We start from the raw sequence: 16,482 nt of genomic DNA on the forward strand, positions 1-16,482 counted from the left end.
AGATGTGAATAACAGACTTGAAAAACACTAGAGGATCTAATGGATCTAATGAGGACCAAGAGGATCTAATGAACATATACAGAACATTCATCCATTAGTTGTATAATACACATTCTTTTCAAGTGCACATGGAACGTCCTCCAGGATAGATCAAATATTGGGTCACAAAACAAGTCTTAACAAATTTAAGGAGATTAAAATCATCTTAATTATTTTTTTCTCACCACAATAATATAAACAAGAAATCAAGAACCGGAAAAATTTTGCAAAATTCACAAGTATGTGGAAATTAAACAACACAGTCCTGAACAACTGGGTCAAACAAAAAAAAAAAATCAAAAGGGAAATAAAAAATTATCTTGGGACAAGGAAAAATAGAGACACAAAATACCAAAATTCATGGGAGGGAGCAAAAGCAATAGTAAGAAAATCCGAGCAATGAATGTCTACTTTAAGAAAAAAGAAAGCAAAGAAACAACCTAACTTCACACCTCAATGAACTAGAAAAAGCAGAGAATAAACAAAGACCAAGTCAACAGAAGAAAGAAAAAAGATTAGAGCAGAAATAAATGAAAAAGCATAGAAAGACAAAAGATCTACAAAACTAAGAGTTTTTTTTTTAAAGAAACAAAATCAATAAAACTAACTAGACTGCCAAGAAAAAAGAGAAGTCTCAAATAAATGAAATTATAAATTAAAAAGAAGACATTGTAACTAACAGCAAATAAATACAAAGAATCAAGAGAGACTAATAAGAATAGTTACATGCTATATATGGGGATATATTCAAAGAAATGTGTTGTTAGGCAATTTTGTCATTGTGTAAACATCATAGAGTATATTTACACAATCTTGGATGGAATAGCGTACTATACACCGAGGCTATATAATATAGACTAAAACGTGTACATTTTATTACCATACTGAATACTATAGGCAGGTGCAACATACGGTAAGTATTTGCATACCTAAACAAAGAAAAGGTGATGAATTGCACTACAGTGTCACAGTGGCTATGAGGTCACTAGGCAATAGGAGTTTTTCAGCTCCATTACAATCTTACGGGATTACAGTCATACATGGAGTTCATCACTGACCACAACATTGTTATGTGGCACATGACTGTATTGAATAACTAAGAAGAAATTGATACATTCCTAAAAGCAGACAACTGATCAAGACTAAATTATAAAAAATAGAATATCTGAACAGATCAGTAACAACTAAGGAGATAGAATCAATAATCAAAAGCTTTCCAACAAAGAAAAGCCCAGGACCAGATGGGTTCACTGGCGAATTTTACCAAGAATTTAAAGATGACTTGCTGCCAATCCTTCTCAAAATCTTCCAAAAAACTGAAGAGGAAGGAACACTTCCAAACTCATTTTACAAGGCCAGTATGATTGTCATACCACAGCCATATGAGAATGCTACAAGAAAACAAAATTACAGGCCCATATTCCTGATGAATCTAGATGCAAAAATCCTCAGTAAAATAGCAGCAAACCAAATTCAACAGCACATGAAAAGGATCATACACCACGATCATGTGTGATTTATTCTTGAGATGCAAGGATGGTTTGACATGCACAAATCAATAAGTTATATACACCATGTTGACCTAATAAAAAGATAAAAATCATATGATCATCTCAACGCATGCAGAAAAAACTTTTGACAAGATGTAACATATCTTGGTGATTAAAAACTCTCAACAAAATAGGTAAAGAGGGTGTGTACCTCAACATAGTAAAAGCCACATATGACAAGCCTGCTGCTAACAGCTTTTTCTCTAAGACTGTTACCAGGAAGTGAGGGAATCCCTGGTCGTTGACTCACCCGGAAGAAAAAATTTAGCCAAGCGATGCATAGCAAGGGTTAAGCAGTGGAGTTTATTGAAGGAAGGTAAAGTACATACACAGAGAGCAGTGGAAAATGGCTCCAGGCTGGTCCAGCTGGAAAAGTTGTAGAAGCCGAGTAGCAGTGTTTATTTAAAGAGGTAGTAAGCTCTGAAAAGAGCAGGCTGCTCGAAAGAATGAACCAGCAGCTGCTGGTGCTGGGGAACGCCCTTTATGAGACTCTTACATGATTATTCATGAAGGGGCCTGATGGGGTGTCACTTACAATCCTGTTTCGGGAGGTCCCTTTGGGCGCACATGCTCTGTGGTTGTACATGCCAGTACACACATCATGTGTCTCATTAGCATTTAAAATCTCCATCCGGGGTGTGCTTTTAACTATTATAATGAGCAAAAGGCTATTCTAGGGTGAGTTTTTGGAGCAGTGCAAATGCTTCTTGGTGGAGAAAGTCCTAGCATGGTTATCTCCAGCAAGGGCTTAATAAATCCCCTTCAGGGGTGGAGGAGCCCCAATCACAAAACCAGATGTAGCCGACATAGCCACTGTCCTTTTTATGCCTGCCGTTGGGATCTATCTCCAGGACTTCTTTTCCCAGGGGTTCCCTGGCCTGCTCATTTCCGGCTATCTGCTACTCTAATAAGATCAGGAACAAGACACAGGTATGCACTCTCAACACTTGTATCCAACATAGTACTAGAAGACCTAGCCAGAGCTATTAGGCAAGAAAAGAGTAAATCAAAAGCATCCAAATAGGAAAGGGGGAAATTAAATTGTCTTCGTTTGCAGATGACATGATTGGATCCTGGCTCCTGCCACGTGGTGTTTGGGTCTTCATTCAGTCTCCACTCCTCCATCTGAACACAGGTTCTGCGTGAGGTTGCACACTGGGGTCATCAGGGCATGCTCAGATTCCATGACATTTGACCTGAAGGTATCCATATTCAGCTTTGCTACTTAATCCAACCGCTCCATGATAACTTGTTAGCATTGGGGTTATTCCTTACCTTTCTGTACACACACACACAAACACACACACACACATCTATACACACATATTTACACATGTACATGCATATATATGCAGTCATAATGAAGGTACAATTTGACATTCTAGTATATTTTATTAAACATTATATTGTGATTGTATTTTTATGTTGGTGGAATTTATTCATAAACATTAATTTTAATAGCTATAACACACTACTATATTCCATGCCATAATTTCCTTAGCCATTTCCCTAGTTTGAGATGTTTATGTCGAATTTTTCTGACCTATAAACAATATTTTTTTAACAGCTTTGTGCATAAATCTCTGTCTACCTTTTGAGTTTCTTCAGCTATATTCTAGAAAATGAAACCTTGGGGTCACAAGGGATCAAGTTTTTGGGATCTTGATAGATTGCCAAACTCGTTAGATTTTCAGATCCTTCAAGACTGAGTTTACAAATCATTTGTCATAAATTCTGTCTCTCTCTTTTTTCTTTTTTTTGCTTTTAAGGAGGTCTTATTCTGCCACACTGGCTGGAGTTCAATGGTGCAGTCATGGCTCACTACAGCCTCAACTTCCCGGGCTCAAGAGATCCTCTTGCCTCAACCCCGCAAGTAGCCAAGACTACAGGCACACTTGACCACACTTAACTAATTTTTGAATTTTTTGTAGAGATGAGGTCTCCCTGTGTTGCCCAGGCTGGTCTCAAACTCCTTAGCTAAAGCAATCCTCTGGTCCTGGCCTTCCAGAATGCTGGAATTATAGGCATGAACCATGGCGCCTGGCCCCCAACTTTTATGTCTCCTTTCCCTATTATTTCCTCACAGAAACTCTGTTTTCACTGCCCTTCTGACAGTACTCTATCTAGTAGTGTGTTTACTTAATTAATGTTTGCCCCTGCCTCTGGACTGTCATTTTTATGAGAACATCGAGGTCTCTTCATTGTTTCTGTAGTTGTGGAGGTGGAGTTTCACCATGTTGTCTAGGGTGGTCTCGAACTCTGAGCTCAAGTGTCCCATCCGCCTCAGCCTCAGAAGTGCTGGAATGAAAGGTGTGAGCCACTGCGCCTGGCCCACGGTCTGTTTAATTCACCCCTGAATGCCCAGTGATGGAGACAGTGTCTGGTGTACTGTAGGCCCTGAATGAATGAATGAGAGAGGGATGTCTATCATCAAGACACAGACACACAGCAGGGAAGCAGGATTGGGACCTGGAGCTGCTGTGATGGGTGGAGCTATGACACCCGCCCCTGGGCACTACGCCCACATGTTCCCGGTGAGTCCTGCCTCAGCTCCTAGGACTGGGCAGCATTTAGAGCTGAGTGCCTCCCTTCAGAGACCGCACCCCTTTCTGCGTCAGATGTCAGAAGGAAGCCCAAGACCTCCAGGTCCTGTCTTCAGGTGGTCTCACCTCCCTCAGGGATTGCACAGTCCCCACCCTATTCTTGCCCTCGCCGGCGCCCGCCACCTTCCCAGTGGTGGCTGCTGGAGGCCGGGGCTGGACATGGGATAGGTGTCTTTCTTACTCCCATTGGCACTTCCAGGTCATTGTTCTTCCTTTCTCAGGAATGCGTCCCCTCCTCCTTGGAAGCTTGTTAATTAGACCATGCGTTATTTCGCTCCTTCTTGCCATCTCCCACGGGCCTGCCCTCTGTGAAGGTTTCAGCATTTGAACCACTGTCTTGCCAGCACCGTTGTTGTTGATAACGATTTTGGTGTCCTCCAGCACACTGGTCTCCCCGTGCCTTGACTGCCTCACCCCTCTTCTCACCTTCCGCCTCGTGTCTACCACCACGTCCCAGGCCACTCCTACCAATGTCACTCCCGCCATTATTCCCTCCAGAGTCTCTACTGGAAGCACCCCGGTCTCTCACAGCATGGGTCCTCCAACTCCAGCTTGTCTGCTCCTTCTCACGTCCCAGTGCTGAATCCTTCTTTATTTTCTCTGCATCAAGTGTCACCGTCTGAACGTTACACAGCCTTACGACTCCCAGTTAGTGTAAGACTGAGTTATTCCCTGGTGGGTTTCCAGCATCTACATCTGCCTGGTCTACTGCAGGAACCATGAATGAATGAATGAATGCATGCATGCATGAATGAGTAAATAAATATGAGATAATTATTTTTCCTAAACTGACTGCATATTCTATGTAGTAAATTTCAGGCCACATAAAGTGGCATCTTTAGAAAAAAATCAATATTGGCTTCTTTGTGGCCTTACAATTACCTTGAACAAATCACACACACAGGATATCTCTGAGTTTCAATTAGTCCAGAGGGAACCACTAAAAGGACTTAGGAGACAGAGCAGAAGATACCAGTGTAGTCTGCGGAGTAACCAGTCTGAGATCAGAAGTCTCCGGTGAGCCATCCCCGAATGAATGGAGAGAACATTTCCTGGCTTATGGGAAGGAGAGCCAGAGCCAAGGAAAGTGCCTCGTTCAGCTGGATTAGTTATTGGAAACTCGTTTCCCTAGGCCAGGCAGTCCTTCCAGACACTGAGAGTCTGTGACTGTCTAGTCTCTTCTCCAGGGGCGTGGGATCACGAGAGATGGGCCTGCTGCATCAGCTCCTGGCTCCAGCCTTCCACCCCTTGTGGTCCATTTAAAGGCACAATGGAGGAGAAGCCAGTCCTAGAGAGTTTCCAGGGAGAGCCCCTGCAGTCCTAGCCGGCTTCCCCAACTCTGCCTCCATGCTCTGAAACTGACCCAGAAAAGCAGGCACGTTCACAACTGGCAGTGTTTCTCTCTCAGATACGGCAACCGTGCTGGGATCTTGAGTGAAATAAGCCATCGTTTCATTGGGAATGTCTCAGAGCTCAAAGTTTCTTTCTATGTATGCATAATTAATATTCTACCTCTTTGAAGATAAATTTTATCTATCCAACCCTGTAAATGGATCATTTCCCCTTGGCTATTACGATGTCGTAACCTTTCCCAAAATAAAATAAAATACAAAGACAAAATGGTATGTAAAAAAAAAAAAAATCCTCGCTAGAAATGATTTACATTTTTATTCCCAACGTGAAAACCTCAAGAATGTTTTTAATGCCTGTCCAGCTTGAAACCCACTGCAAATGTCTTCCAACATTTTGTAACAGGCTTTTCCCATCTGTGCTAAAAGCAGCTGATGATTTAATGCAAATTGTTATTGTTTCACAATCTCCCAGCGATCTTTTCTATTTTGGATTAGCATCCGAGGCCTTTTTTTGCATCTGCCTCAGAAGCCCCACTGCGAGGAACCGTTGCTTCGTGGCCGTTCCGTGTTCTGCGGCGTCCTGCCTTCCTCGGGCTTCACATCCTCCTCCTCCGTTTCCAGCATTTTCACTCAACTCTTCCTTTCCTCCACCTTGAAACTGGCTTAGAAATGAACCGCTTCAGGTCTGAGGGTCATACACACGGATGCAGAAGAGGCACAGCATGAAACGTGGTCACCAGCGAGGGAGCCCGGCAGGCCTCGGACACCCATGTGGAAGCCTGGCTGAAACGTCTATTTCAGTAGACATTCCAAATTTATGACGCTCTGTGCCTGACGTGTGAGCGAACCATTATATGTAGATGTGTATAAATATGTATTTGCATACATATGCAATATGTAATTTTATAACAAATAGTATTACAAGTCATAAAACAAATTTTAAATTAAAAAAAACAAACTTTTTTTTAGACGGAATCATGCTCTGTCGCCCAGGCTGGAATGGAGTGGCATGATCTCCACCCACTGCAACCTCCACCTTCTGGGTTCAGGCGATTCTCTTGCCTCAGCCTCCCTAGTAGGTGGGATTACAGGCACGGGCCTACAGACACGTGCCACCACACTCAGCTAATTCTTTTTTTTTTTTTTTCATATTTTTTTTTTGTAGAGATGGGGTTTCATCATGTTGGCCAGGGTGGTCTTCAACTCTTGACCTCAAGTGATCCACCTGCCTTGGCCTCCCAAAGTGCTGGGATTATAAGTGTGAGCCACCGTGCCCGGCCTTAAATTAAAAAAAAAGAAAAAAAAATTCAAAGACACGATCTTGCTGTGTTGCCCAGGCAGGAGTGCAATGGTGTGATCATAGCTCACTGCAGCCTTGAACTCCAGGGTTCAAGCAATCCTCCCTTCTCATCCTCCCAAGTAGCTAGGCCTATAGGTGCATGCCACCATGCCTGGCTACTGTTTTTACTTTCTGTAGAGATGGATTGGATGTCTTGCTCTGTTGCCAGCCAAGCTGGTCTCAAACTCTTGGCCTCCCAAAGTGCTGGGATTAAAGGCTTGAATGTTTCATTGTACCCATAAAATCTATTTTCAAAGCATTGCTAATTTTATAATTGTTTATACATTATATTGTGCTTATTTTCCCTCTCAAAGGAAAGTACAATGACCAACGAATAAGGAATTTAAAACTGCTGAAAAGTAAAATCTTTTTGTTTGATAAGACCTTTGCATCACGAGTAGGGGTCACAGGTGGGGCAATGAGTTTTGGGTTCTGACTGAGCCACTCAATCCTCACCTGGCCAGTCCCAAACTCCCGGTTTCTCAGTCTCCTCATGTGTAAAATTGAACTATCATTTCTCTAGCCCACTTCCCAGGGTTTGGGGACTCAAGAAGAAAAGATGAGAATGTTTTGCAAATTGTAAAGTGCTACACAAATTAATCGACCAAATGAAGTGAGAAGTCAGGAGCGGCTGTGGACTTTGCGGGTTCCTATTTTGTGGGGATGCTTTTGTTGCTGGGACCAGAATGGGAACCCCTTGGGCCCAGGTAGAAGCCCAGCCAAGCAGATACAATTAAAGCAAGTTTGGAAATAGAGCTTCAAGTCAGGGCACGTGCATGCAAACTCACTTTGAGGTTTACAAGACGAGTTCAAAGGTTTGCAATATTCCCAAACACCCTACGTTCTTTGGCGAGCCCTAATCTGACCCATCTCAGGCTTGTCAGCCAACATTTCTACCCATTTAATCCCATCGTAAACAACTGCAATGGATACGTTGCTGCTGACAACTTGAGCCGAATAAACGCAGTCGGATACGAACTGAACCCTGAAACCAGATCATCAGCCTGGGTTGCAACTGGTTTGGAAATCTGTGCTGTTTTCCTTCCGTCACTGGCCAGCAAGCTACGGCACTTTTTCCCCTTGTAGTTTGCAGTTGGCCGGGCCCAGCGCCATGCAGAGCTGTTTAAATGGCAAAACCTTCCAAATTGTACTTAAACTGTTTGTTTGCATCATCAAATCCCTCATGAAAGCCAAACCTCGATTTCAGAAGGAACCTTCTAGCAAGTGGGGAGACTGCCTTCAGGAAGCAGAGAAGGGCCCCTGCTCGTGCTCTTTCCTCCCACAGACCAGGGCGCGAGGCTGCCGACACCCTGGGGGATCAGATCATCCAGAGGCAACCGCAGCATCTAAGAACAAACTCAAAATGGCTTTTCTAAGCCAGCAACGGTGTGAGGTGACTCAGCAGCTCACTGAGCAATTCAGGAAAAAGGTATTTTCACACATTTAATTGATCCTGTGAGCAAGTAAGTGCTAAGCAGGAAAGATGAGGAACTGTTGAGCTTCACTGCGGGAGGGCTGAGTTCCTCCCCCCCTGCCCTCTTCTCCCACATCCAGCGTTAAACACACCCATCCGGAATGGGCCAGGCCAGCACAGACACAATGAGCTTAAAAAACATAAACATCAGGAAATAAAAACTGGTGATTTAACTCAGACCTTAGAAAGGGGGAAAAAATGTGAGAAAAAGTGGTTATACCTTCTTCAGGAAAGGATTCTTGATCTTAGGGGACCCATAATGGAATGCTTTGAAGGTGAAATTCCCTATCATTTCTCAGCCTTTTTGGCTAAGACCAAGTGTGAAAGTGAAATTCCCTATGACGGGACTTAACTGAAGGCAACTGAATTAATGGACAGAGGACATCCATAGGCTTTTACTTTGCTGAACGGAATAGGAAAGCTGAAGAGAGGAGGGGGATGCGTGCTGGCGAGAAAGATGCTGAATTCTGGAGGGAAGAACCCATCTAGCTGGGTGTGGTGGCTCACGCCTGTAATCTCGGCACTTTCAGAGGCTGAGGCAGGTGGATTGCCTGAGGTCAGGAGTTCAAGACCAGCCTGGCCAACATGGCAAAACACCATCTCTACTAAAAATACAAAAATCAGTCAGGTGTGGCGGTGCACACATAATCCCAGCTACTTGGGAGCCTGGAGCAATAGAATCGCTTGAACGCAAGGCTGAGGTTGCAGTGAGCCGAGATTGTACCACTGTACTGCAGCCTGGGCAACAAAGCAAGACTCTGTCTTGAGGGGAAAAAAAGTTCCTTCTACGTGGGATGCAATGACAATCTTCCCTTTCCCCCATAAGCACCAAAGCAGAGTATCAGTTTCTTGTTTAAGAAAATTCTTTAAAGCTTATGTTCAGAATTACGACCCTTATCCCCGACACATTTAAAAAAAAAAAAGTCAATTTTATTCCACCAGCTTTTGTGATCTAATCATTACTCAGAGCTGAAGGTGGTTTTTCCATTAAAGCATCTCTGTCACTCTCACTTTCCGACCTGCGAACGTTCTTATTAGCTGCCTTATTAAGATGATATCCTGTCTCTGAAGTAAGAAAAGATTATCTCCAGATCTGACATGTCATTATCCGAGTAATCTTTGTTTCCTCCTCCCCACCCCAGTCGGGAAAAAAGAAGCTGACTGTTAACTAGACATTTAAATGCATAGTACACTGTGCTATCAGATGGAGGACGTGTCTAATGGAATGTACCTGCAGGCAGGTAGTTGAACCTCAGCAACTTACTCTTCCATGACTAGCAAACAAAGCCAGAAAGGAAGAACTACCTGCCTCATCCCAGATTGGTTTCAGAAACACCTGAGCTTTAAGGACTCATAGGATGAAACAAGAAACCCATTAAGATAATCAAATATCGGATGACATAGGCAAAACTACTTATGCCTGTTACGTGAACATGCAACTGTTGCGCTTTCTAATCAAAAATGCTGGAGCAGGGCAGCATTCTTGACGACTGCCGTATTTGGGTGAGACAAGGGTGATGGCGTGGATGGAGAAGTCACCGGGATGCTGGTCTCCTACCCGCTGTCTCCTCCTGTTCGTACTTGCTGTGGCCAACAATCACAAAGATGATTCTGTACAAAGTGGCTTATTTTCCACCTCTTTTCAACAAGGGTTGAAATAAAACCTACGCCCCCCACTCCATGAAACAGAAAATTCACTGGGTTTACCCTCTCTGTTGATCTGTTGGACTTCGTTGGTGGAAACCCAGAGAAGCTGGGGTCCTACTCTCTGCTGTGTTCTGGGACAGCCCTGTCAATTGTGCTGCACTTTGTAAGCCAGGGTCCCAGGTTTTCTGGTAGACTGTGGAAAAGTGTCCTCTGGGAACTGATGCTCCTTGAGTTCTCCTTGTTTCACAAAAGTTCCAGGAAGAAGCCCAGACCTAGAAAAATACCCAGTTCATCCAGAGGTGCCTGAATTGGAATGAACCTTGGTCAGCTCTTCTCCTGACTGCACTGAACTCCTGCCCAGGGAGGAGCTTATTTGCCATGCCCTGTCCTTGCGAAGGTTATAGACTGACGACTCCCCTGCACCACCCTTACGCCACCTCACAGGGTGTCCAATCTTTTGGCTTTCCTGGGCCACACTGAAAGAATTGTCTTGGGCCACACATAAAATACACTAACGATAACTCATGAGCTAAAACAATTTTTTTAATGAAAAAAAAAAAAAAAAAACTCATACTTTTTTTTTTTTGAAGCAGTGTTTCACTCTTGTTGCCCAAACTGGAATGCAATGGCATGATCTTGGCTCACCACAACCTCTGCCTCCTGGGTTTGAGCGATTCTCCTGCCTCAGCCTCCTGAATAGCTGGGATTACAGGCATGCTCCACCACTCCTGGCTAGTTTTGTATTTTTAGTAGAGACGGGGTTTCTCCATGTTGGTCAGGCTGGTCTCGAACTCCTGACCTCGGGTGATCTGCCCGCCTCAGCCTCCCAAAGTGCTGGGACTACAGGGATGAGCCACTGCGCCCGGCCCAATCTCATAACATTTTAAGAACGTTTACAAATTTGTGTTGGGCTGCATTCAAAGCCAACCCGGGCCACACGTACCTTTGGGTTGCAGGTTGGACAAGCTTGACATACGGTGACTCAGCTCACCAGCCCAATGAAAGCCATTTTCACCTTCCTTCCGGGAGGTCCTGCTTTGGAAAACTATCCCTGGCGTCCCTCCTCCTCTCACGTTGCCAGTAATAAAACCCTTGGTGAAATCCTCCTTGGCTGTGGTCACTGGACTGTGAGCTGCCAAGTGATTGAACACTAACTCTTTGACCTCCGAGCTACCCTCAGTCTGGTCACAGAAGGAGAAGACGGACGGCACTTCTTTAGTAACATATAATATAGACATGTTATGCAGTATTATTTTTATTTTATAAGCAAACCCGTGTGACTATCTACTGTCCTAATGGACTAAGAGTGAGATGATCTTAGTGGAGACTGTAGCGGAGATCGTCTTTTCCAAAAGACAGGTGAGTTTCCCTACCTCATCGTCATCAAGACTGGGCTCCAGTGTGCCCCCACCCTCTCCCATGTGACTGTGGCTTCTGAGGGAGCTGGGTAGATCCCAGTGCTCATCTCAACAGCATCCGGCCCGGGCCCCTCCTTGGACACGCCTTGCCAGGGGATTCCCTTGAGTCTTAGCAGAAGGTCCTGGAGCCAGGAAGCCCGACTGCTTCATGAAGCCTATTTTGACTTCTCTGCAAACCATTCCTACTTCTCTTCCCAATGCCACTCAAATTGTCAGTTTCAATCCATAAGTCCCTTTGTGACTTGGGTTCTCACAACAGGCGACTATTGCCTCCCCTGCTCTGCTGCCCGCTGCCAGTTGAGACAAGCCATGTGTTTTGGCATTGGCAGTGGGCCTTCTGGTCAGGGAGAAAATGAACACACCTGTCCACCTTTCCTTTCCACTTCCCACACCTGGCATGCACGGAAGGACCATGGTATTGCCTTGGCTTGCCACACACCTCTCATTCCTAATCTTGAGGTGAGAGAATTTGGATGTAGTGACAGGGTGACCCACTGATGCTAGGCACTCCATAAGAGGGCATTTTTGACAAGTCCTCACAAAGCGTGCCATTTGCATGAGAACCAAATCTCCTATACTTGTGCACAAGATATACCTAGGGACACAGCACCCTTGATGCCTTCGAAACACCGCACACATATTTGTGAGCATCCCTCTCAAAGAAATAGCAAAGCCCTACTTTGTAATTCGGGAAATAAAAACTAGGTTGGTATTGGAAACGGACTACAATCTGGACCTTTCTCTGGGCTCACAATACTCAAGGCCAGGGCTCAATCAAAACATCTGGCTTGCTAGAATGATTCCAAGGACGCAAAGGGCAGTCATGGGAATATCATGTCAGTTTCTGCGTAATTTTTCATTCACTTAGGTCAGTCCGTACTGGTTCCTTCAATTCAGAACTCTCCAGGCTTCTTTAGGCAGCCTGGGCATTGCAGTGGGCTCATGAAGAAGGTTCCTCTCGCTCCCCTCCCCCTCTCGCTCTCCCCTCCCCCTCCCCCTCTCGCTCCCCCCTCCCCCTCGCACTCCCCCCCTTCCCCCTCGCGCTCCCCCCCTTCCCCCTCGCACTCCCCCCCTTCCCCCTCGCGCTCCCCCCCTTCCCCCTCTCGCTCCCCTTCCCCTCTCACCTCAGGTGCTCAAATACGCAACCAACCACTCGTTCCTATGTCTGCGAACTTCCAACTTTCAGACCTCCACTGTAAGACTATATATTGTCTTAATGGACTAAGAGTGAGAGCGACGTCACAATGGGGACCACCTTTTCCAAGGCCCAGGTGGGCTCCCCAGCACCGTCCTCACCCAAGTATGGGCCGCAGGGCTCTCCTGTCCCCTTCATGCAACTGGGGCTTCTCAGATGTGAGGAGACTGCCAACTTTCTCTAAATACTAAAAAAAAAAAATCCCACCTGTTAATATACTTTAACCCCAGCTAGGCAAGGATGCCCAGGAACACTAGAGACACCAAAAGAACAGGAAGAAATATGCCTTTTATTAGGAGTCGCGTATGTGCAGAGAAAGCTGTTTGTCACAGCTCAGGGGGGGCTGTGAGAAAGAGCCACTGTCATCCAAGGTCACTGTGGGTACACTGGTAACGCCACTTAGACGCCGCTGCGCATTTTTAAGAAACAGAACCATGACACAGAAATGCAGAAGAGACACGTCCGTGTGCAGACACCTCACATCATTTCTAAAAACAAGTCAACACAAAAATACAATGTGCCAGTAAAAAAAAAAAAAAAAAAAAAAAAAAAAAAAAAAAAGGCATATCCATACATGTCTTTTTTTCTGTTTTTGTGAATACATGGTATGCTGAGCATGATTTCTTCTCCAGCTTTCTCCACATCGGGATTCACAGGCACTTTAGCAACCCAGCCACGGTTTACAGTACGGGATGTTCAGGACGATGAAGGAAGACGGGAGCCACTGAGGTCCCCGAGACGCACACGTATCCCCAAATACTGACGTGAGAGTGAGCTTCCTACCACCGCCGCTGTGGGACCCGCAGATGTTCTCTGTGTGATGCGTAAGAGCTCTGCCTTTATTGTCTTTTGTGTTTCATGGCAGAATGACTTAGGAGCGTGGCATCGCCAGGCAGAGGGGCAGCGTGTGGATGCATTAGACAAGCGTCAGTTGCCCGCGACTTGAAAAACCATAGAGAGCAGATCAAAATGACTGTCTGGTTTATCTCTGTCCCATCCTGCGCCCTTCCTGACAAGCTGTCAGAACAAAAGCTAATTAAAATAATTACTGGGATGTACTGGGCCATGAGCTCTTCCTAGGAGAATTCCTTTCTTAGCTCTCCCCTCATGACAGACTCAGGGCCAATGGCCGGCCCAGCTTCCCCCAGCAGGAGCCACTCCCGTCTCCCACGTTCCCCGCGCTGAGCTGCGGTGACTCAACCCACGTGTGAGGAACAGGACTGAACAAGCGTATGTATAAACGCAGACTAGGATCATCGCTTTATTGGTAATGTGGAGTTATAAGGCAGTTACAAAAGGACCCCCATGGTAAGCAGACGATGCTGGACTATGGCTGAGCTTCTGTAACAGGAGGACCAACTCTCCCGTCACAAGGAGCTGGGAAAGAAAAGACGAAACCCCAGACAACAAAATATGACAAACGGCTGTGCTGTCATGTACCAGAAAGCCCCGGGTCTTGCTGTGTGTCGCCCACTTTTCCTCCACCAGAGACTGAGATGTCGCCTCACAGCTAAGAGAACGTAGAGGGAAAAACAGCACCGCACGTCACCCTCCACTCCAGGCCAGTGTGTCGCTGCAAGTTGGGCAGGGATGTCGTCACCATGCGCAGTCAGCTCCTGAGTCGGGCCGAGACTCCCGGGACCATGGAGAGGCTCAGAGCACGTGAACGCCTGGAACAGATGATTGTCACAGGGTGGGAAATCCTTCCACGAAACAGACACTTGAGACATAGTGGCACAGACATTAAGGCCTTCCGTTTCTTTGCCTACACCGCTTAAAGGCACTGATACCAACAACAGAAATACTCCATAGTACCATCGAAGTTTTAAAAAAACTCCCAAAATACAAGTCTTCATAGGAAAATGTCTTTTATTGCGTGACATGAAGCATCCGTTCTCCGCGTGCTCAGGAATAGAAGGGCCTCCCTTTCTCGGGAGTCTGAAGTCTGTTCAGCCTCGCGACCTGAGAAGGGGATGGGGGCACGTCTTGCCGGAAGGGTCCCTTGGGAGGGGCGTAACTGGGGTCCTGGACTTTCTTATACGAGTCATAATTGCTGGGCCCCTCGGAAGGAGCCTGCTTCTTCATCTGCTGCTCCTTCCGCCTCTGTTCCTGGCGGAGGAGCTCCTGCGTTTCCAGCATGACCCTGGCGTTGAGGCCGTGTCCTCCCAGGTAGCCGTTCCTGGAACCTTGGTAGCTGGAGTACCTGGGGTTCTCTTTGGCACTCTGGAAGCCTTCCCCGGGGGAGTAGTTCTGCTCCCAAGAGTCCTGGGAGACTGAGCTGGCATTTTTCCTGCTTTGCCTAGAGAGCAAAACCCAAAGGTTAGCGTGGGGGTAGAAGGAGGGAGAGGGAGGAAAGGGGTAGCATGGGGTCGAATGTGCATTTTCACGTTTCCACAAATATTCCTATTGTCTTGTCGTATGTCAGACGCTGCAACAGGGGCTGGAGAATTCAAAAACGACTGTCCTCAGCCAGCGTGTCATTTCAGACAACTCAACTAACAGAGAGTGAGAAACAGAGTCATCCTCCTGTCTCTGGGCAGGTGGTGTCTGTCTTTCTTAGGGCAACGCTGTCTCCGGCAGTTTAGACACATGGCAAAGTATAGAAGTATTAGAGGTGTCACAGCTTCCATGGTAGGAATAACTGCTCGCTTTAGAACATTACAATTCAATTCTAAACAAGCACAACAAATATTTTACACAGCTGCCACCGTAATGCCAGAAGCACTAGCTAATGGGAAGTACATGTAATAGATTACAATATGAGTTCAGTTATGAAAGATTCAAGTCTAGACTCCTTCATGATAAAAAAAAAAAAAAAAAAAAACGCAACAGGCAGTCCCTTAAAGCTCTGGCTTTCGAGTTGTGTATGTCAGCAACTTACACTCTTTGGGATACCTGCTCATCAAGATTGGATGGAGAGGCCCAAGTCTGTAGAGTAAGCACTATTTTCTTGTACATTTTACCTTCATCAAGGCCAGGGTAACCTACTTAACTCGCTTTCTGTTGTCACAGGATAGGGAAGTAAATCAGAGTCATGGAAATTTCAAATTCTTACTACTTCTGCACTGGAGTTGCACATGATTTCCAAGAAACATTATTGTTTTGAAACATCTTTAATTTACTATCAAGTCTCTAGATGGTTTTATGAATTTACAATAAGATTGGCTATGATGAAGTAAAACAATTTTGTGCCAGGAAGGAAGACATGCCCTAATCTTTTTGCCTTGAAAATGGAAGACGGGGAGAGGCAATTGAGTAATAAAACAAAATATATTGCTCCATTTATCAATAAGAAAATCATTTGGCAACGGTACGTACTGCTCAGCCTTCTCCATCAACACACGTAACATGGCTGACTGTTCACAAAGACTCTCGCAGAAGGAAGAAGAGGTTTGGGGAGCCACTGTGTCTCCCACAGGAATGATCAATTTGCATTTTTGAACTTTCAGAATTGCATCAATATGGTTTGGAATGAAATCCACCCATTTTCCATATGGCCTAAAAATGTAGTCAGAACATTTTCAGGAAGGAAAACAGCCTTAATGTCCAGCGTTACCTCTGACTGTGACGGCGACTGGCTTGGCATTCCACAGTGTGCCTGTCTGGGTCTCGAAATGGAAGACTGCACCATTTGTATAGTCAGCCCAGGCAAGAATCCTTAGATGTGATGGAATAGTTTATTTGCCTAAAGCACTGATTATCTTCACTTAAAAAGTCATAAATTAATCTGCCCAGAGACAAGACTGTTGGAAAATGCCGGCATGAAACCAGGGATTTGACATTAATCATGAAACTTTAATTAAAACAAGGAACTTGTGACTGATACTACAGCAACAAAAATGGGATTCCTTTATGAGTTATCAGT

At 45.3% G+C, this 16,482-nt stretch overlaps 1 protein-coding gene across 23 annotated transcripts in view; it reads right to left on the reverse strand.

Moving 5' to 3' along the window:
- Positions 1-16,482, reverse strand: part of PARD3 (par-3 family cell polarity regulator) — an 838,158-nt gene that overhangs the window by 105,003 nt on the left and 716,673 nt on the right. For 21 of the 23 annotated variants that reach the window (XM_039478614.2, XM_074405255.1, XM_039478616.2 and 18 more), the window contains one exon: positions 12,886-14,916. The exons of the other annotated variants lie outside the window; for them this stretch is intronic. In XM_039478614.2, the coding sequence (XP_039334548.1) occupies positions 14,523-14,916 (394 nt within the window). In that variant the 3' untranslated portion in view covers positions 12,886-14,522. Of the gene's footprint in view, positions 1-12,885; positions 14,917-16,482 lie in introns of those variants that run through there. 23 annotated transcript variants of the gene reach the window in all.

This window comes from Saimiri boliviensis, chromosome 8 (assembly GCF_048565385.1).
Source record: "Saimiri boliviensis isolate mSaiBol1 chromosome 8, mSaiBol1.pri, whole genome shotgun sequence".
Lineage (NCBI taxonomy): Eukaryota > Metazoa > Chordata > Mammalia > Primates > Cebidae > Saimiri > Saimiri boliviensis.